This window comes from Sturnus vulgaris, unplaced genomic scaffold (assembly GCF_052056855.1).
Source record: "Sturnus vulgaris isolate bStuVul1 unplaced genomic scaffold, bStuVul1.hap1 Scaffold_141, whole genome shotgun sequence".
NCBI classification, from domain to species: domain Eukaryota; kingdom Metazoa; phylum Chordata; class Aves; order Passeriformes; family Sturnidae; genus Sturnus; species Sturnus vulgaris.
Genome location: NW_028276063.1, coordinates 1833654 through 1855796, shown reverse-complemented (window position 1 = coordinate 1855796; position 22143 = coordinate 1833654). Strand labels below are relative to the sequence as shown.

At 52.0% G+C, this 22143-nt stretch overlaps 1 protein-coding gene across 1 annotated transcript in view; it reads right to left on the bottom strand.

Annotated features, from left to right (window-relative positions):
* The window catches only part of LOC148219424 (uncharacterized), a 73597-nt gene that overhangs the window by 14506 nt on the left and 36948 nt on the right, over positions 1-22143 (bottom strand). Inside the window, 1 exon segment of the mRNA XM_088157602.1 lies at positions 20862-21357. Within this exon segment, the coding sequence (XP_088013728.1) occupies positions 20862-21357 (496 nt within the window).

The following is a 22143-nucleotide window of genomic DNA, read 5'->3' as shown; positions in this document are numbered from 1 at the left end:
ACAGATTGAAAGGATAGTACAGAAGGCAATCTCTCCCAATGAATTACAGCTGTACTGATGACTGAGGAGTGGAAACATCTGTGCCTGCCCAAGGAGTTGGAGTGTTCTAAAAGAGTGGGTTAGCTGGCTGACCCAGAGTCTGCTGCAGTTTGGGATGGAGTCTGCTGGCTGTGCTGTGAGGAGGTAACGGACATGCAGTCGTGCAAGAGACAGATAAGGTAAGAAGATGCTGTGTGAGGGTGTCCTGGGGTACAATGCAAAAATGTGTATTCTATCACCATCTGTTGAGATGTAGGAGGGGTGGTGATCCTTATCTCTGTGGGAGATATCCTCTGCTGATGTGACATCTGATAAGATCAGGGGGATGATCATCATTATCTTTTCACAACCCATCCTTCCTCCAGAAGATATCTTCTGCTAATGGGCCATTAAGTCCTATTGTTTGACTGATACAATTACATCATCCCATTGGGAGATGCCCCAGCCAGGAGCAGGAGCCATGCCTTTCCTACCTAGATAAAATACTGGGGTTTGGGACCCGAGGGCAGACCTTTCCACTGGATCCCAGAGGAAAGTCGGAACTTTTCCACATCATCGCTGGATCTTCAAAGGAAAACTGCACCTTCTACAGGAGCACTGCTTCAACTGAACCACATCTGTCATCCAGGAGGACTGCAGCCACCATTTATACAGACTGCTACCAACACCCTGACTGACAAGGTGTCAGGTTGTATTTCTGACTGTGTTGGTGGTTGTTTCTTTTATATTATTGCATATATTTTATTTTTTCTCTTTTTTTCCTATTAAATTGTATTACTGACTTGGAGTCTCACACTGGTTTTACTTTCAAACCAACACATTTATTGGCGCCCAACGTGGGGCATGAAGGGTACTGAGAAAAGTCAGTGTTACAATTTTTTTTTCTCCATGATTCTCAACATGCTTACATGGGTTTTATATCTTGCTCTCTATATTTTTCCACACATGGGGAACTATCTGCCAGCTGTAATGCTGCTGTGTAGACCAGGATATGGTATAAAAATTGCTTTATTAGCCTATTATGTCTACTGCATGATAACCTCTGAGGCAATGAACATAATTCGGAATATATACTCGACTTTGTTTGCTTGTCCTAGTCTAGGTTGCTACATCCGGGGTTTTAACAATCACACCCAGCCCTTGGGGGGAGGGGTAAAGGATGATTTTTTCCAATCTTTCCGGCCTGATACAGTAGTTTTTGGAAATGTTGAGTTCCAGCTGGATGCTAAGGACAGCATAATATTGTTGTTAGTTCTGCTTTGTCTCCTCTGCACAGCCTCCAACATGCTTAGAAACAAAATAGTACATGGCGTATTGATGTGTATTCTTGTGGAAGAGCAAAAAAGAAACAAATCAACTTTGTCCACGTCTGCACAGAATGTCACAAAGACGAGAAGAACCAAACAAAAAGCAACAGTGTCCGTGTCTATGCAGTCTGCCACAGAGGAGAGAAAAGCCAGAAGCACCATCAGCATCTCCACACAAACCATCACTGAGCCAGAACAGCCTAGACCAGTAGCAGTTGCCCCCGTTCAGAAGAAGAAATCAAAGAGCAAATCAGTTCACATAGTGACTGACGAGGACGTGGCAGGACCTTCGCACCCAGCAGAAGAGACAGAGCCAGAAATCATCACTCGCTCTCTATCCCTGGGTGAGCTGCGTGACCTGTGGAGGGAATTCACCCGCCAGACAAATGAGTCCATCTTGACCTGGCTGCTCCGCATCTGGGATGCTGCAGCCAATGACACCATTCTGGATGGAAGTGAGGCCAGGCAACTGGGATCTCTGTCCCGGGATGTGGTCATTGACCAGGGGATTGGGAGAACCCAAGAAACTCTCAGCCTCTCGCGGCGACTGCTGACAAATGTGGACAGGTGCCTTTGTAAAGAAGATCTCCAGGTGCACCAAGGAAAATGGAGCACAATAGAACAAGGTATCCGATGCCTGAGGGAATTGGCCGTACTGGAGATCATTTTCTCAGAAGATGAGAGATTTCCTAAGAGCCCAGATAGTGTCCGGTGCACGTCACAAATGTGGTTGAGATTCGCACGGCTTGGACCAGAGATGTATTCCCGTTACCTGGCAATGCTGCAGTGGAGGGAAGGTGGGGACATGGCAGGCGTCTTGGCCAATAAACTAAGAATTTATGAGGACACTGTCACTGCCCCATTTCGTACCCATGTCTCATCCGTGGAAACAAGGCTGGTGGAGCAAGTCCGAAGCTTGATTGAAGAGGACCATCAGAAACCAAAAAAAAAGAACTTAAGGAAAACAACTACCAGATCTCTCCAGAACCAACAAGAGTTTCTGCCATTAGGAGCCGGTGTTCCTCAGGCAGGGAGAGAGGACACACTCCACGAGGTAACCTCTGGTTTTTCCTTCAGGAGCATGGAGAAGACATGAGGAAGTGGGATGGAAAACCCACCTCCTCCTTAGCAGCCCGGGTACGTGAGCTGAAAAGAGGGACACCTAACACAAGAAGCTCATCTAGAGTCAATGCTGCTCCAGTCTCTCGTGTACAGAACTCCAGACAGTATCATAATGATGATATGACTGATCCTCTTGAAGGAACCTCAAGAATCTATTTACAGGGAGAGAGCAACATGTACCAAGATCAGGAATAGAGGAGCCCTGCCTCTAGCCAGGTAGAGGAGAGGGATAATCGGATCTATTGGACTGTGTGAATCCGATGGCCTGGCACATCTGACCCACAAAAACATAAGGCTTTGGTTGACACCGGTGTCCAGTGTACTCTGATGCCATCAAAGTATGTAGGAGAAGAATCCAACTCTATTTCTGGGGTAACAGGAGGATCCCAGCAGCTGACTGTAGTGGAGGCCGAAGTGAGTTTAACTGGGAACAGGTGGCAGAAACACCCCATCGTGACTGGCCCAGAGGCCCCATGCATCCTTGGCATAGACTATCTTAGAAATGGATACTTCAAAGACCCAAAAGGATATCGCTGGGCTTTCGGGACAGCTGCTGTAGAGACAGATGACATTAGAAAACTGAGCACCTTGCCTGGTCTTGCAGATGACCCCTCTGCTGTGGGACTACTGAGAGTTGAAGAGCAACAGGTACCAATCGCCAGAACAACAGTACACCGCCGGCAATACCGTACTGACAGAGACTCAGTGATTCCCATCCATGAAATGATCCGTAAAATGGAGAGCCAAGGGGTGGTCAGCAAAACCCACTCACCCTTCAACAGCCCCATCTGGCCTGTGCATAAATCTGAAGGAGAATGGAGATTGACCGTAGACTATCGTGCATTGAATGAGGTGACTCCACCGCTGAGTGCTGCAGTGCCAGACATGCTGGAACTGCAGTATGAGCTGGAGTCCAAGGCAGCAAAGTGGTACGCCTCTATCGATATCGCCAATGCATTTTTCTCCATTCCTCTGGCAGCAGAGTGCACGCTTCAGTTTGCTTTCACCTGGAGGGGCGTGCAGTACACCTGGAATCGTCTGCCCCAGGGGTGGAAGCACAGTCCCACCATCTGTCATGGGCTGATCCAGGCTGCACTGGAGAAGGGTGAGGCCCCCGAACATCTACAGTATATCGATGACATCATTGTATGGGGCAGCACAGCAGGGGAAGTCTTTGAGAAAGGAGAGAAGATTATCCAGATTCTGCTGAAAGCTGGTTTTGCCATTAAGCGAAGTAAAGTTAAGGGACCGGCTCAAGAAATTCAGTTTCTAGGAGTCAAGTGGCAAGATGGACGTCGTCAGATCCCAACAGGGGGAATTAATAAGATCACCGCTATGTCTCCACCTACCAACAAGAAGGAAACACAAGCCTTCCTAGGTGCCATAGGCTTTTGGAGAATGCACATTCCTGAGTACAGTCAGATTGTGAGCCCTCTCTACCTGGTTACCCACAAGAAGAACGATTTCCACTGGGGCCCTGAGCAGCAGCAAGCCTTTGCCCAGATCAAGCAAGAGATTGCTCATGCAGTAGCCCTTGGCCCAGTCAGGACGGGACCAGATGTGAAGAACGTCCTCTACTCTGCAGCCGGGAACCATGGTCTGTCCTGGAGCCTGTGGCAGAAGGTGCCTGGTGAGACTCGGGATCGACCACTGGGATTCTAGAGCAGAAGCTACAAAGGATCTGAAGACAACTACACTCCCACAGAGAAGGAGATCTTGGCTGCCTATGAAGGAGTTCAAGCTGCCTCAGAGGTGACTGGCACAGAAACACAACTCCTCCTGGCACCCCAAATACCAGTGCTGGGCTGGATGTTCACGGGAAAGGTGCCTTCCACCCATCACGCCACTGACACCACATGGAGCAAGTGGATTGCTCTCATCACTCAGCGTGCCCGTATTGGAAATCCAAATCGTCCTGGGATTCTGGAAATAATTACAAACTGGCCTGAAGGTGAGACTTTTGGATTGTCTTCTGAAGAAGAAGAGGAGCAAGTGGCATGTGCTGAGGAAGCCCCACCATATAATGAGCTATCGGAGGCTGAAAGACGATATGCCCTCTTCACTGATGGCTCCTGCCGAATTGTAGGCACTAACTGGAAATGGAAAGCTGCAGTATGGAGCCCCACACGACAAGTTGCAAAAGCTACTGAGGGACAAGTTGGACCGAGATAGGTCGCAGAGCTGAAAGCCGCCCAGTTGGCTTTGGATATTGCTGAACGAGAGAAGTGGCCAAGGCTCTATCTCTACACTGACTCATGGATGGTAGCTAATGCTCTGTGGGGATGGCTGGATCACTGGAAAAAGGCCAACTGGCAGCGCAGAGGGAAACCCATCTGGGCAGCTGAGATTTGGCAGGACATTGCTGCCCGAGTAGAAAAATTGACCATAAAGGTTCGACACGTGGATGCACATGTACCCAAAAGCCGGGCTAATGAAGAACATCACAGCAACGAGCAGGTGGACCGAGCTGCCAAAGTGAAAGTATCACAGGTGGATCTAGACTGGCAGCACAAGGGAGAATCATTCCTAGCTCGTTGGGCCCATGATGCCTCTAGTCATCAGGGGAGAGATGCAACGTACCGATGGGCCCGTGACCGAGGGGTGGACCTTACCATGGACAGCATCTCACAGGGCATCCACGACTGTGAGACCTGTGCCGCAATCAAACAGGCCAAGCGGGTGAAGCCTTTGTGGTACGGTGGACGATGGTCGAAGTACAGGTATGGGGAAGCCTGGGATATTGACTACATCACCCTTCCCCAAACCCGCCAGGGCAAACGCTACGTACTGACCATGGTGGAAGCAACTACAGGATGGTTAGAGACCTACCCTGTGCCTCATGCCACTGCCCGGAACACCATCTTGGGCCTAGAAAAACAAGTCCTTTGGAGGCATGGTACCCCTGAGAGAATTGAATCAGACAACGGAACCCATTACAAGAACGGCCTTATCAACACCTGGGCCAAAGAACATGGTATTGAATGGATATATCATATCCCTTACCATGCGCCAGCTGCCAGGAAAGTTGAACGGTGTAATGGACTCCTTAAGACTACTTTGAAAGCACTTGGTGGTGGAACCTTCAGAAATTGGGAAATGAACTTGGCCAAAGCCACCTGGATGGTTAACACCCGAGGGTCCATCAATCGAGCCGGTCCTGCCCACTCTGAACCCCTGCACACAGTGGATGGGGTCAAAGTCCCTGTGGTACACATGAAAGGTATTTTAGGAAAGACTGTTTGGATTAATCCCACCACAGGCAAAGGCAAACCAATCCGTGGGATTGTTTTTGCTCAAGGACCTGGTTGCACTTGGTGGGTAATGCAGAAAGATGGGGAAACCCGTTGTGTACCGCAAGGAAACCTGATTTTTAGTGAGAACTGTATGTAAGGTTTCATTTTGTATTATATATCTGTAAGAGGGTATTGGTTTGGGTATGATGTAGATGGTAATAGAATAAGGGGTGGATTATGTCCTGGGGTACAATGCAAAAATGTGTATTCTATCACCATCTGTTAAAATGTGGGAGGGGTGGTGATCCTTATCTCTGTGGGAGATATCCTCTGCTGATGTGCCATCTGATAAGATCGGGGGATGATCATCGTTATCTATTCACAACCCATCCTTCCTCCAGAAGATATATTCTGTTAATGGGCCATTAAGTCCTATTGTGTGACTGATTTGATTACATCATCCCATTGGGAGATGCCCCAGCCAGGGGCAGGAGCCAAGCCTTTCCTACCTAGATAAAAAACTGGGGTTTGGGACCCGAGGGAAGACCTTTCTACTGGATCCCAGAGGAAAGTCGGAACTTTTCCACATCATGGCTGGATCTTCGGAGGAAAACTGCACCTTCTACAGGAGCACTGCTTCAATGGAACCACATCTGTCATCCAGGAGGACTGCAGCCACCATTTAATCGGACTGCTACCAACACCCTGACTGACAGGGTGTCAGGTTGTATTTCTGACTGTGTTGGTGGTTGTTTCTTTTATATTATTGCATGTATTTTATTTTTTCTCTTTTCTCCTATTAAATTGTATTACTGACTTGGAGTCTCGCACTGGTTTTACTTTCAAACCAACACATCTTGTTATGGAAAACATCTGCTCAGTCACATAGTGGGCATGCACTACCTGCAGGTCACACAGCGGACACTGATGAAGACGACGAGCCTTCATCGGAAATAAGACCCTCAAAAGGATGAGAGACCCCCTAATCCATTAGTAGAGCATGCGCCATACAACATAGTGATGTAGATTTTAGGAATAGAAACTAGGAGGAGTTCTCTAGAAACTTCTGTAGCATATAGGATATAAATAGGATTTTTGGCCTTGATGCTTTGGTACGTGAGGAATGGCGAGCCACTCCCCATATCCCCGGTCGGTTTTGCTTATGCTTTATATGAACCTCAATTATACTAAATTATATTCTCAAATATATGCATTTTGATTGTATTCATCTCCAATACTTTAATTGTATCCATTTATAATTGTTACAATTAATTTAATTTAATCTCGTTGCTTGATAAACTGGAAAAATAGAACGTCATTTATAACATTATCAAACAAGTCAGAGCAAGAGAATGAGAAAATAATTCCTACGAAAACATCTTCCCCTCACCCTTCCCTCCTTCCCGGATTTCCTGTTGTTCTCCATTCCCTCCCCTGTCCCCACACAGGGGATGGGGGTCACAGTCAGATCGTGTCACTGTTCCCGGTTCCTGTCTGCAGTACAGAGGTGGCTGCCCTGTCCCCGGGACTGTACCTTGGAAGGTTCAGACTTCTCGATCTGTCCACTCCATCTCCCCCTCCAATATGCACACACACACGCTTTTTTGCTTTTTTTTTTTTTTTTTCAGTAAAACAAAACAATATTCATAATTCTCTTAAGGCTTTGTTTTTCCCTAGTTCAAGAATTTAACACAGCCTTGGCTGAACAACAGTCCATGTCAATTAGCACCGTTTTCTAGAAGTGACAATCTCTTTCGTTCCTTCTTACCTACAAGTCCCTGGCCCTGTTTCCAAGCAGATTCCCAGGGTTTGTTTAAGTCACATTCACCCTGTTCCTTTCACCCGTCACTGCCGGAGCCCCCTCACCTGCTCACCCTCGCAGGTTCCTCCAAACGCGTATCCCTGCCCGCGGGCTGGGCCGGGCCGGGCCGGGCTGGGCTGGGCCGGGCTGGGCTGGGCCGAGCTGGGCCGAGCTGGGCCGGGCCGGGCTGGGCTGGGCTGGGCTGAGCTGGGCCGAGCTGGGCCGAGCTGGGCTGGGCTGGGCTGAGCTGAGCTGGGCTGGGGGCAGCGAGCCCGGCAGAAACCAACACCCGCGGGACGCTTTGGTTCGCAGGGCCCGAAGGTCCGGGGTTCCTCCCTTTCCCCTGTTCCACTTGATTTAGGATTAAATTTTTGGAGGGGATAAAGGCGTGTTTTTTCTCCAGCACTGGGTGGGTTTTTCCCTTGCATGGAGCACTTGGGCCTTCCCCGGGCCCCTTCTGCCCTCTTGCAGAACCAGTGGCATTTTCCACCACGCACAGTTTGTAACCAAGAGGCGGCTGCAGCCGAGGAGGCTCCAAGCGCCTCCTTCCAGGCTGACTCTGCAGATGCCGAGGCTGCTCTGGGCTCTGCCAGGGCTCAGCTCTGGGCGAGGCTGGGCTCACTCTCCCCTCGCATTGCTCGGGGCAGCTGAGTCACAGGGGGAGAAGGCAGGCACACAAGGGTGTTGAGGTTTTAAGAGAGTTTTTATTCAAAAAACGTCCATAACAAACAGTCCTAACGACCCTAACTAACTAGCAGTGCTAACTACCATAACTAACTAGTCCTAACTACTGTAACAAAAAGCTGTTCTCAAGTGCTTCATCTCCTCTGCTGCACCCGTGGTTGCTTTGCTGCAGCGATCAGAGGGGTCAGGCTGGAGAGAGGCTTGGCTGATGATAAAAATGGGTGCTGACCAAAGGATAAAAAAGAAAGAAATGAACCATTACTTTCCAGAGCCAAGTTCCTGGACGAAGGGGAATGGTTTGAAACTCCAGAGACGGAAGCAAGCTCAGATTAGGTCTAAGGAGGAATTTTTTTACCAGGGGAAACACTGACAGAGGGTGCCCGGAGATGTGGGAGGTGCCTCCTCCCTGGAAGCATCCAAGCTCAGGTCAGGCAGGGCTCTGAGCCACTTGAAGATGTCCCTGCTCGTTGTGGGTCAGCAGGTCCAGATGACCTCGAACGGACCCAGCCAACCCCAACCAGGCGAGGATTCTGCTTGCTTTGCGTGTGAAAAGCAGCGAGGCTGGAGATTATCGGAGGGGGGCCCCCCAAGAAAACCCCTCCCTGGCGCTGCTGTTTCCCCTGCAGCCGCTTCGCGCTCACCTGCAGCAGCTCCTGGGCAGAGAAGCGCCGCTCGTCGTCCGAGTCCAGGCTGCACTCGAGGAAGTCCCGCAGCAGAGCCGACAGGCGCCGCGGCTCCTGCAGCTGCGGGGTCCCGTTCTGCCGGATCAGAGCCCGAGCCTGCAGGAAAAGCAAAGGCAGCGCTGTGCCAGCTTCCTTCACACCCACAGCTGCTCACATCGACCCCGGTAACTCAGCCCCAGCTCCGGGGGCAGTTTCCTCCCTGGCAGAGATGCTGCTCACGGCTCATTTTTCTATGCCAACCAATAACCCCAAACCCTGATGCAGCCACAGCCATTGCAACACCCAAATGATCTTGCTTGAGAGGCCATTTAGTTGTCTGACTTTGTTAGTAGGAACCTCCATCAGAAACAGCACATTTTGCTTCTCCAAATACGGACACCAGCTTTACAGAACATTTTCAAGAGTCAGTGTGGTCTGCGTGTGTTATTTTAAATTGCATCAAACACATGTCTACAGTGCCACTGACACTGAAGTAAATGAATTCCTGATACCCCATCCCAGAAATTGCCAGGCAAGGAACAGGAGGTTGGGGTTGCTGAAAGCTCAGGCTTGATGACAGAAAAGTAGCTTGGACTAGGAAGGAAATATGTTGGACTACAGGGATGTTAAGCAATCATCTTCATGTTTTAGACAAGCTTCCCAGTGAGAAAAATCAGGGGGGAGTTCAACTTAAACCTCTCTTAAAAACCTCTTTTAGAAACTCCTTCAGAGAACTTGTTGGGTTTGGGGATGGGTTTTGGGGTTGGTTTGTGGTTTTTTTCCAAGATAACATTAGAGCTGATACACTGGCTTCACATTTTCAGGTCATCCTCACTGACAGAAGAGCTGCAACAATTTGAAACCCAAAGCAAATTGTTGCTGGAGACTGCAGAATATTCATCTGCGTTCAGGCTCGAGTCTTCTGGGAATTCCCTTCCCAATATGCAGAAACCTCCAGCAGCTCCTCCCAGTGCAGGGTCAGCCTGTGCTCACAGGCCTCTGCAAACACTGGAGAATTTGCCTCTTACCATAGCCCCTGTTTCCTTGAAGTAAGGAGGTTCTCCTTCCACCATCTCGATGGCCACAATGCCGAAGGACCAAATGTCCACCTTGGGGCCATAAGGAGACCTGGTCACAACTTCTGGGGCCATCCAGTGAGCAGTGCCCACCATGGAGCTGCACTGGTCCTGCTCAGGGCTGAGCTGAGCACAGAGGCCAAAATCAGCTGAGGACAGAAACAAACACTGTCAAAGACAGCTGCAATGAGGAAACCAAGCACAAAGATTCCCCACTCTCAAGGTGAGAATGCAGTAGTGAAGTCAGCTGGAAAAGTCCTCAGGGCTGTGGCCAAAGAATGATGGAACTGGACCCTTAAATAAACCCTCAGCGTTCATGCAGTGGCTTTTACTGATTCCCTTGCAGTTTAGATTCCAACTCCCGTCCCTCTGGAAGGGCCATGCCCAGAGCAAAGCCACTCCTGACACTCTGCTCCTCTCCTGAGCTCTCTGCACGGGGCAGCCGCTCTCAGCTGGCAGCAGGGGCCGGGCAGTGCCAGCAGCAGCACTTGTGGGGCTCTGACCATCACTGGAAACAGCCTCACACTCACACCCCGGGAGCACCGTGCCTGGCCACGAACACCCACCCAGCTTGACAGAGCCAGCCATTCCCAGAAGGATGTTGGAGCTCTTCAGATCTCTGTGGATCACCCGGTTGGAATGGAGGAAATCCAGGCCCTGCAGACACTGAGAGACAAGAAGAAACACAAGAATAAAAATCAATTGTCACAACACATCACACAAGAAAGGACAGTTTGGAATTCTCCCAGCAGCAACTTTGCTGTGACAGGCCAGGAGACAGTCCAGGCAAATGGTTCAAGGCAAAGCTGAGAACAGCAAATCAAATCAAATCAAAGAAAGACAGAGAGAGTACCACAGCAGCAGGAAAGAGGACAAGAACAGAGTAGAAGTGTAGTGATACTGGCAGGCCACTGACTTCAGAGGCTCTTTCTTCTCCAATTCATAAAAACAACACAGAAACAAAGCCCTGAGCATGGAGCCCCTCCTGCTCTCACAGCCTGTTTGGAAGGACCATCGTGTCCAAGCCATGGGAAGCACAAGCAGGATCCCTCACCTCCCGACTGACAGCTGCCATCTCTCCTTCAGCCATGCGTGTCTGTCTGACAACGTCCTGCAAAGTTGCTCCATCCACGTATTCCATCACCAGCCAGAGATCTTCGTCAACAAGGAAGCTGGAAGAGGAAAACAACAGCATGGAGATGAATGTGCACTGCTCAATTTCCCCATGGAAAAGCCTCGAGTGGAGTTTTGTTTCCAGGTCACTTGTCAATGAGAACACGATCAGATGGAGAGACATTCCTGCACAGACCTTGGAATCTGCACAGTCTGAAGGAGAAGGAGACACCTGTGAGAAAGGAGATGCCTTAGATGGCAAGCAAGTGAAAAACGCAGTTTAGCAACAGCCCAGATCAGTGTGAAACCACAACACTTGCCCCCAGCTGGTTCAGCATCTGAACTCATCAGTTCCACCATTCCCTCCAGAACAAGGCAATGCAACTTTCAGAGTTATCCAGGCAAGGAGGCCGTACAGCACTTGGGACAAAAGTTATCAACTCTTTGGAAAACCTTACACAAAGTCCCTTCAGAAACAGGCAAGGCCATTGAAAAATGGGCAAATGAGGCATTTCTGGAAACCTGGACTTCCTGGCATCTGCAGCAATGGAAAAGAGTTGGGAAGAAGAAGCCAAGGGAAATAATTTCTGCCATGGTTTTTCAGCACTTGTCATAAGGCACAGCAAAGGGTTTCAGCTTGAAGAAAAAAACCAAACAAAAGCATGGAGGGAGTGAACTGCCAGGCCGTTGTTGAAGATATGGCCAGGTCAGGCTTTTTCAGAAGAGGCTACTGACTACGAATGAAAGATTAACACAGGGCCCTTGCACAGGATAAGACCTGAAGCACTCACCTGTCCAAAAAGATGACAATGTTGGGGTGGTTCTTGCCTTTCAGGAGCAGGATCTCATTCACAGCTCGTTCCCTGTTCTGCTCTCTGAGACTCATTTTCTTTATGGCCACCTGAAGTGACATTGCAGACCTTTAGCTGGAGGGGTCTGTGGCAGGAGACCACAGCAAGCATGGAGTGAATCTTTTTGGAGCGACAGAGCCAGGCTGTGCCAAACTGCCTTGGCATGGGACACCAGAGCTCAGCAAGTGCCATGCCCACAGCCCATTTCTCTGCTGGCTGGGGGCTGCTTACAGGACACGTGGCCAGAGACATTTGGCCTTGTAAGCTCTGCAGAAATGGTCCCTCAGCTGTCAGCCTCAAAGCTCTAACAACATTTTCTGCACCTACAGAATCTGCATCTTCTCAAATGGCCTTAGTTTATCACCACTCCGGTGATGATGATGATCATCATCATCGTTATTATTTAAACACATTTTGCAAGCAGGAGGTAATTCTGATGCTGTGAAACAGAGCAAAACAGCCCAGAACCCTTTAGCAATTCTATGGGACTTGGTCATGATTTCAAATGCCACTGCTCTGTTTGGGATTGCACAATAAAGCAGACACAGACATCCATTGTCACAGGGTGTCACTGACACCAGACCCAGTTGTGTTTCAACTGCAGCGTTTAGCAGAGAGCTTTGCTCTGGACATCCATCTTCTCATTTCTCTCCCTCTCTCTCTGTGAACAGCTGCAGTAGGACTAAAACCCCAAACTGAGCCCAAGCAGGATCTCTCCCTAATTAGGCCTAATTAGGCCTTTGAAGATGAAAAGCAGGATGGAAAAACTGCTAAATAGTGTTCCTGCCCAAGGCTGGGATGAAGATAAATTGGGCCTCAGTCTCCACCTGCTGATGCATTCATGGTTTTAGATATGAAGACCAAGCCATGGTGTCCAGCTCTGACAGACACCACTGCCCTCCTTGCATTCCTCTGGGCACTTCAGAAGCACCAAGTCTGTCCCAGCTGTGTTCTGAAGGCTGACACTGCTCTGCCTTCAGAGGAGCAGCCTGTGCAGGAAAGCTCTGCTGGGCCCCCAAAGCTGCAGCCACAGCTCCCAGCAGAGGGGAAAGCCCTCGAGAGCTGCCAGACGTGCTGGACGTGGTGGCACTGACCTCTCCTCCAGTGGCCCTGTCGAGTCCTTTATAAACAGTTCCAAAAGCCCTGGAGACAAAACAGCAGAGAAGAAAGAAGCAGAGCTTTAGGCTCTGGGAGTGAAAGGCAGCCCAGACAGGAGATCTCTGCTGCCTGCAGCATTCACAAAACACCTGCGTGCATCGACCCTTCAAACAGCAGTGCAGCAGCCACCAGCCGTCTGCCATGCAAGGTGTGCAAGAGAAAACTGAGCCCAACACGAAGGAAAAGGGCTGGAGCGAATGTCCACACTGAATTCCTTTAGTTCAAAACCTGAGGTGGGAGTTGGTGTCTAAAGAAGTGGAAAAGAATGTATTTCATCCTTTTGCATTTCCTGCCTAAGACTTGCAGGATCCACAAGGGCCCTGCCATCAGGCAGGTGATGCATTTTCCCCTCGAGTGCAGCAGCTCTGTGTCTGTTACTGAATGCATGGAGTTTATTACCTGTGCTGAAAAAAGCACTTATTAGTTCTTCTTGAGAACTGTTTTCTGAGAGTCACCAGATGGTGAGTTGCTCTTTAGGGCAATCAAATTCCAGGCACAGAAGACCTTCCAGGTCCTGCTCCTTGCTGCAGGCAGGACACTGCCAGCCTCAGAGGCCTTTGACTGTGCCTTCTGACCACAGTTATCAATTCTGATCAAAACTGAGAGACAGCAGGATCATACCCCAGTGTCGGAGGGTGTTTGGAGCTCTCCTGACTCCAGCAAAATACCTGGGCCCTGCTTGTGCAGAAGGAACTGCCATGCACTTACCCTTGGCCAATCTGCTCCAGTCCCAGGTATTTCTCAGCAGGCTCCCCCACGCTCACGATGTTCCCTGAAAGAAACCACGTGGAAGATGCTCCCTCCCAGATGGAGACCCCGCCTTGCAGCAGAGCCAGAATGCAGCCCCACTCCCTGGGGCCATGAGCCCCTTGGTGTCAGCTGGGGAAGGACAATGAATGACTCGGTGACATTCAGCTGCAGAGCAGCACTGGGTGCAGCTCATGCTGAGACACACACACAGCACCCTGCTCTGGCACACAGGAACAGAACAGACGTACTCAGCTGCATCAGGCACCGCTCCCCTGTCCCCTCTGGCTGCAGGGCTGTGCTGCTGTCAGAATGTTCAGCCCAGGATCCCACAGCGGAGGGAGGTTCAGTGTGCTCTTCCCAAGCAGAAGGAGGTTCCTCGTCCTCTTCCCAAAATGCTGCAGGTTCTCCATCCTCTTCCCAAGCAGAGGCAGGTTCTCCATCATCTTTCCAAGCCGCGAGACGTTCACCATCCACATCCCGTGCTGGGATATGTTCACCCTCCTCTTCCCGAGCCACAGGATGTCCTCTGTCCTCATCCCACACCGGGAGATGTCCGTCGCCCTCATCCCACGCCATGGGAGCTTTTCTATCCTTGTCCCATGCCAGGGGATATCCACCATCCTCCTCCCATGCCGGGAGATGTCCACTGTCCTTGTCCCACACTGCGGGAGCCTTGCTGTTGTATTCCCAAACCACGGGGTGTTCACCATCGTCCTCCAGAACAGCGGGAATCTCACTGCTGTCTTCTTCCTCTTTGGAAGCAGAGGGAGCCAGAGGAGGTGCTGATGCAGCTTTGGTGCCCTGAGGACAGACAGTAGCGTGAGGGACAGGAAGTTCGATCTCAGTTGTCACCTTATTTATCCTCAGCTACACATCCAGCTGCACGAAGCACAAACAGAGTTCAGAGTTGTACAAACTAACAATGGGCTAAAAGTGACATTGCCACTTATTGTTGGGAATTCGGTATTTCACCATGGCTAAGGCAAATCCTCTGCCTGCAAAACCAGACCTGCAGCTCTTCTAAAACTCTTCAGCAGAAAAGGAGAAAACTGCCAGGGATCCCTTTGCTGCTGCTGCTGCTGCTGCAAAGACCCTGACAGGGACTTTCCTTCGGCCTCCCAGGATGGCACTCGGCTGCCACACACAGAGCTCACAATTTGCTGCACAATTCTGAACACCAGAGGTTTCTTCCCACTCACCGAAGGAGGAGCTGCTTGGGATCCACGCATGAGGTGCCCTGCAATGGGAGAGGGAACATGAACCAGATGCTGGTAGGAAAAAAATTGCCCGTGGTGGGAAATGCCACGGAGCAAGGTAACCCCAAGAGAACATTTTGCTTTCACAGCATCCCTCCAGGAGCCACAGTCCCTTCACAGAGCAAGCAAGAGAACAGCACAAAATCCTGGGCTGTGTCAGTTCTTGGCTGGACCAGCAAACAAAGGGAGTTCCAGGCTCCACTGCCACAGACGCCCTGCTCGAGGGAACAGAACCCCCCCAGGCCTCATTGCAAACGCCTCGCTGGCTGCAGACACCCCCTTTTTGAGCTGCAGCTGCTGGCAGGAGCTCTCCCAAACCAACGGTGTCTTCATGGCAATTTGGTTACAAAGTCAACTCAAAGGTCCAGGGAAGAACAGAAAGCACACAGCAAGCCCAAAGCCACAGATGCTGCACCGAGAGAAAACCTCAACTTACTTGCCAAGTGGGTTAAAAAATACCCCGAATAAGCCACAGAGTACAGAGTGCAAACTGCAGCAACCACTTGCTGGATCATTGTGGCTGCGCTGCACACGTCTGCAGGCTGCACCCCTGCAGGCACACACGGACACGGGTCAGGGCTGGGCTGGCTGCCGAGAATGCCTCGGGCAGGAGGATCCTCCGGCAGTCAGCAGGCACCCAGAGCCTCTGGGCACTGAGGCCTCTGTGTCCCACAGCAACGGGAGCACCGCTGGGATGTGGCAACGCTCCTGTGACATCACAGCAGCAGCTCACGAAAAGAACGCTTGGAAGGTTCTCTGGGTCACTGTGATAGGTTGACTTAGGAAGAAGAAACTCAGAAGAGGTTCTTCCTAAGGGAATTTTTTCTCTGGGGGTTGGGATACCTGCAACAGCCAATTAAAGAAAAGTTAGTTCGCTCCGGGAACACACATTTTGAAGGAGGTAATCCAGAACTGAGTCTCTTTGTCTTTCCAGTGGCTGAGCAGGTAACATCAACCTGAGCTTCCCCCTCCCCCATGCGGGGGGGAGGCTCGGGAGGCCGCTTGGGCCCCGTTTGCCAACGAGGGGGACCCGATGGCCGGGGGGAGAAAATGTTTTGTGATAAGACCTTCACAGCTTCCTCCTCCACGGGCCTGCGGCTCTGGCGTGGGGGGGAGGCCGACTCTTGCTGCTGCCGGACGGGCCGGGCCTGCCCGGGTGGCCATGAGCAGTGTGGGGCTGCAGCCCAGCCCCAGAAAGGCTGATTGACACCTCAGCTGCCCCCCCAGCACGGCCTGAGCCTGGCCCAACTTTAGTAGTTGTGTTAAACTTTAACTCTTTAGTGCTCAGATAAGATTTGCATAGCCTCCAGCCTTTCATTTAAATATGAAGGAATAAGAAGATTTCTGAAGTCAATGATGTAAGAGCTAAGTTTTTAAGATGGAAGGAGAATGAGAAGATGCTGAAATGGCTGAAAATCTTTTTGTGAAATTGTAGGGATGAACTGATGTACTGAATATTCCTATAAACCATGGAAAGAGACATGAAGATTGGGAGAGGGCGGGAAGGAGTGATCTGAAAAATCTTATTCTGAATTTTTTTTTCTCTCTCTTTTTGCTTATGTAGTTAATAAATTTTCTTTTATACTCTCTCAAGTTTTAGGCCTGCCTTGCTCTTTTGCTCCTGGTTCTGTCTCACAACAGAAAAAATAAGTCTATTTAAATTGGCAACTCAAACCGAAGACAGATGGTCATGTCAGGATCACAGCTGAGTCATCGTCATGGTCATCTCATGGTCATGTGTAGCAATGAGGAACAAAGACACACAGATTTGATTGCTTGCTCCGAAGAAGATCGTTTATTGTAACCAACTGAGCCTTTTTATACTCGAAACTTAACCCAAACTTAGCCCAAACTTTACTGAAACAAGCCCGCATTGGCTGCCTGTCACTGCGGTGTCGCTGTTGGCGTGTCCCTTTACCCAGTCAGCTCTCTGATCATGTGGTGTCCACGCATCTCCCCAGCCCATCACTGCCTCACACACGAGGTGACCACCAAGCCACTCTCCGGCCATCTGAGCCGCAGCTGAGCCCTTCCCAGAGTGCCCGCACCCGCAGGGAGCGCAGGGCTGGATTTGGCCGCCACAGAGTTGGTGACCCTCGTGAGATCCTCGGTGCATTTAGTTCCTACAGGAGTGTGGGCACCGCTGGGAAATGATCTGCATGCCTTGTTAATTGGATGTTCTTCCACCGCTAGCCTGGGGCAGGATCTCTCCCGGTCCTCCTCTCAACTCCCGGGCCTCTCCTCAGCCAATCAGAGAAGGCACCAAAATAATTGAGCCAATCAGAGCGCGCGGCGCTGATGACTCCTCAGGCAGTCCCAGAGCGCCCAGAGCTCCTCACCTGGACTCCACCCGTGCCCTGCCCCCAGCGCCCCCCGCCAGGAGAATTTGGGGAGGGGGTATCGCGTTTTATCTTCTTTTTTCTTTTTCTAGAGTCGAGATTAAATGCTCTAGACACGGAATTTCGTGTTCAGACTCAGATATTTATTAATTCTTATCTATATTACAGTGAGTTCTACAACACTTCTAGGTAACAGGCTAAAAATGGACACGTATCTCTCTCTACAAGGCCTTTTAAGGGCCAATGAGTCCAATTAAAAAAAGACACCATAATAGCCCAAGAACCAATCACCCGTGACCTGAAATGCGGAATTTTCTAATTACAGAAGTACCACCTTGACCCATGAAGAAAGTGAAGAAGAAAGAAACCTCCGCCCTAAAATCTCCATCTTGTTTAATATATATTACTATATTCTAAAATCACAAATTCTAAATTTTCCACTATGTGACACTGCACATTTCTATTCCAACAACACACCAGTGATCCCAGATCTATCACTCAATTCTGGAAACCTTCTTCAGAGCCTCAGGTCAAAAGCAGTGTTTTCCTGGGGGTCAGTGCCTGTCAGCACAGAAAGCCCAAACCCCTCAGTTTCCAGGGTTCCAACAGGGGAGAGGTGTCAGACCCTGCCCGGCGCTGGCCATGGGGCGTGTGGGGCAGCTGGGGCCCTACTGGTGCCACTGGGAGCCCCCCGGGCTGGGGGTGCGGAGCTCTCGGGTGAGCGGGAGGGGCGGGAAGTGGTGGGAACGGTGGGAACAGTGGTGAGAGAAAGGGAAATGGGGAGGTGGGACCCCCAAACAGATGTTGCGGGGGGCAGGCGACTGGGGAGTGTTGGGAAAGGGGGAGGAAAAGACAAAGAAGGGTGGAAAAGAGGAACTGGGACAGCGGGAAGAAGGGTCCCATGGCGGCCGCGGGGCACTGGGGCTGCGGAGCCGGGGTTGCCCCGGAGCTCTCGGCTACTGTGGGCTGCTGGGGGGCTGCTGGGGGGACACCCCCGGACCTGTGTCCTGCACACACAGCGCTGTTCCAGGAGATGGTTTAGTCCGAGTGTCACTTCATTCACGGCACCGACCGGCTGAGGTTCGTGGAGAGGAACATCTCCAAGCGGGAGCAGTTCCTGCACTTGGGCAGCGATGTGGGGCTGCACGTGGGGACACCTCCTTTGGGGACAAGGCTGCCAGGCACTGGAACAGCGACCCGCAATGGATGGAGTACAGACGGGCTGCGGTGGACAGGCACTGCCGGCACAACTACGAGTTGTCCAGCCCGTTCCTCGTGGAGCGCAGAGGTGAGCGTGGGGCAGAGCGTGTCCCCTCGGGCCCTGCCCTGGGAATGACCCTGGAGCCCCCCAAAACCTCCCTGGGAATCACCCGAGACACGTCAGCCCTTCTTGTGCCCATCCCCGGGGCCTCCTGCCCCTCACCCCAAGTGACTACAGTGGCTCTCCCAGTCCATCCCAGTCTGTCCCGGCGTCCTCATGGTCCTTCCGAGTGTCACCAGAGTCCCTCCAAATTCCTCTCAGTCCACAGCCATTCCATTCCCTGTCCACTCCCAGTGTTTCTAATTCCAATCCGGGACCTCCACCGTCTCTCCCAGTGCCTTCCCAGGCACTTCCAGTCTGTTCCAAGTCCTTTTCAGTCCAATTCCAGACCGCTACCCTCTCTCCCATTATTCCAATCCACTCCACTCTCTCCAATTTTATTCCCAGTCTTTCAAAGTACCACACCAGCCCTCCTTCACATATCCCAGTTCCCCCAAGCTGATCCCAGTGTGTCCCCACTCTCTCCCAGTGCCCCCCAGTGTCCCCATCTCGCTGCGGCCCTCGAGCTCCCAGCCCGGCCCCGGCTGCCTGCCCTGCTCCCTGATGGATTTCTACCCTGCCAACATCCAGCTGAGCTGGTTCCAGGGCCAGCAGGAGCTCTCGGGACACGTGGTGGCCACTGACCTGGTCCCCAATGGGGACTGGATTTCTACCAGCTCCTGGTGCTGCTGGAAACCCCTCCTGGCACGGGCTCAGCTCCAGCTCCAGGTGGAGACGTCAGCCTGGAGCACCCCCTGAGCCGGCACTGGGGCACGGCCCAGACCCCACAGTGTGGGGGGAGTGGGAGAGGAACCGGGAGAGCTGGAAGACGGATTAGGGTGTGCTGGGAGTAACTGGGGGAGAGTTTCAGAGAGTCTACTTGAAATTGGGAGTACGGCTCAGGGGTTTAGAAGGTCTGAGAAGGAGTTTGAAGAATGCTGGGGAGGGCGGGATGGGGTTGTAGGGGTCCTGGTGGGCACTGGGAGGGAGTTTGGGGGTACTGGGTGTTACTGGGAGGAATTTGAGGGAGTCTGGAGGGGATGGAAAATGATCAGGAATTGGAAAGCAGTTGGAATGAGGCTGGTTGTGATGGGAAGAGACTGGGATGGTGTAGGTGAATCCTGGTGGGACTGGGAAGGGACTGGGAGAGGGTTTGGGGGTTCTTGGGCAGTGGGGGGCAATTGGGAGGGGGCTGTGGGATCCTGAAAGGGACAGGAGGTGCTTTGGTGGGTCCTGGGGTGGCTGGGAAGAGTTTAGGAGGAGGTTTCAGGGGGCCCTGTGTGGGCTGGGGACGATTGGGAAGGTGCTTGTAGGGGCTTGGGGTGTCTGAGAGGTTTTGGGGGTCCTGACCCCTTTGGACACCCAGAGATGCCGCCGGACTCCGCCAGCAGCAAGGTGCCAATGGGGATCGAGGGTTCCGTGTTTGGCTTCAGCTTCCTGGCCCAGGGGCTCGGCTCTACCTGCGAAAGAAGGTGAGGGGGGTCCTAGGGAGTCATATGCCCCCTATCCTGGAGCGTGTGTGCTCCCCCTGGGGCCCCCACCCAGGGTCACCCACTCTTCTCTGCCCACAGAGCTCCTGAGCCAGCAGCAGTGGCCTTCCACCAGCTGGGACCCCCAGATCCATCCACCCGCTGATTTTGGAGGCACCGTGTGACCCCCCAGCACAGCTGCTCCCAGTGCTCCCAATAAAGCTGCCCAGTTCGCCCCGGTCCCGTTTATTGTGGGGCGGGACTGGGGAGGAACTGGGGGGACCCCGCGGGGGGATCGTGACTGGGCGGGGAGGGCGGGTCCAGGTGGGGAACACTGGGTGCTGCGGGTCTGCCCGGCAACCGGTGAGTCATCACAGCTGCTCTCTCTGATTGGCTGAATCTTCTTCATCGCATTCTCTGATTGGCTGAGGAGAGGCCCGGCAGTTGACAGAAGGAACAGGAGAGATCCCGCCCCGAGCACCGGCACGGGAACAACAGAGCCAGCCTGGGCACAGCGAGGGAATTTATTACCAACCAAATCACAGCAGCACAAGGAGAAGGGAAAGAAATCTCTCCAACCCCTTCCCCCCACCCAACGGGGATAACCAGGACCAAAGATCACCAGGGCTCTGCCCAACGGGGGTCACTGGGGATCATCCAACACCGATCCTCCCACGGGGGATGGAGCTGGAGCAGAGCACGAAGCTCTTCCCACACTCGGGGCACTCACAGGGCTTCCCTTAGTGGTGCCTCCGTTGGTGTCGGGTCAAGTGAGAGCTCTGTGAGAAGCTCTTCCCACACTCAGGACACTCGTAGGGCCTCTCCCCAGTGTGGATGCGCCGGTGGACAGTGAGGGTGTCGTTGCGGTTGAATCTCTTCCCGCAGTCGGGGCAGCGGAAGGGCCTCTCCTCTGTGTGAATCCGCTCATGTAGGAGGAGACTGGAGCTGGTCTGAAACCTCTTCCCACACTCAGGACACTTGTAGGGCCTCTCCCCAGTGTGGATGCGCTGGTGGCTTCTCAGGGCAGTGCTCCACGCAAAACTCTTCCCACATTCCAAGCAGGTGTAGGGCCGTTCCCCTGTGTGGATCACCTGGTGCTGCATCAGATAAGAAATAGTCCTGAAGCTCTTCCTGCATTTCCCACACTCATAGGGCTTCTCCCCAGTGTGGATCATCTGGTGTTGGATCAGCTTGGAGCTGCAGCTGAAACCCTTCCCACATTCCAAGCACTTGTGGGGCTTCTCCCCTCCATGAGGCTTCTCCACCAGCTCTGAGCTCTGCCTGGATCTCCGGCCGCCTTCCCGGCTCAGGGAGGGTCTTTCCTCCTCGCAGATCCCTGGGCTGGGTTTGCAGCCCCTCTTCCTGTGGGATCTCTGGGGTATTTCCTCCTCCTCCATCCACTGACGCCTTTGGAATGACAAATCCTGGTTTGGGGGAAAACACAAGAGAGCACCTTGGGCTGGGGGTTTCTCCTTCCAAAGTGCAATTCAGGAAGTCATTGGGCATCTTGCGTCTCTAAGAACCTCCAAAACACAACGATTCAGCACAAAAATTATCCAAACATCAAGACATAGATCAAAAACTCCCCAAAAAGCAAGTTTCAGCCCAAATCCCTTCCAAAATATAAAGATTCAGCCGCTGCAAAAAACCAAAGCACCAACATTTAGCCCAATAAAGCTCACAAACACCAAGATTCACCCCTGTGAAAATCATGGATGGTCCTCTTCAGTCACCTGCTGCATGTGGGGGGAGCAACGCTCCTGGGGCTGGGGCAGAGGCTGCAGATACAGGGAGGAGTGGAACATTGTGCTGCTTCCCATTTCTGACCCTCTTGCGGTGTCCCTACTCTTCCTCACACTCCTCATCCTCCATTACTCTTCTTTCTCCTGCACAATCCCACCTGCTCCTCCCACGTGCATCCTTTGACCATTTTGTTCTTCAACCCTGCTTCTCCTTCCCTTCTCCTGCTGCCCCCAGGCCCAG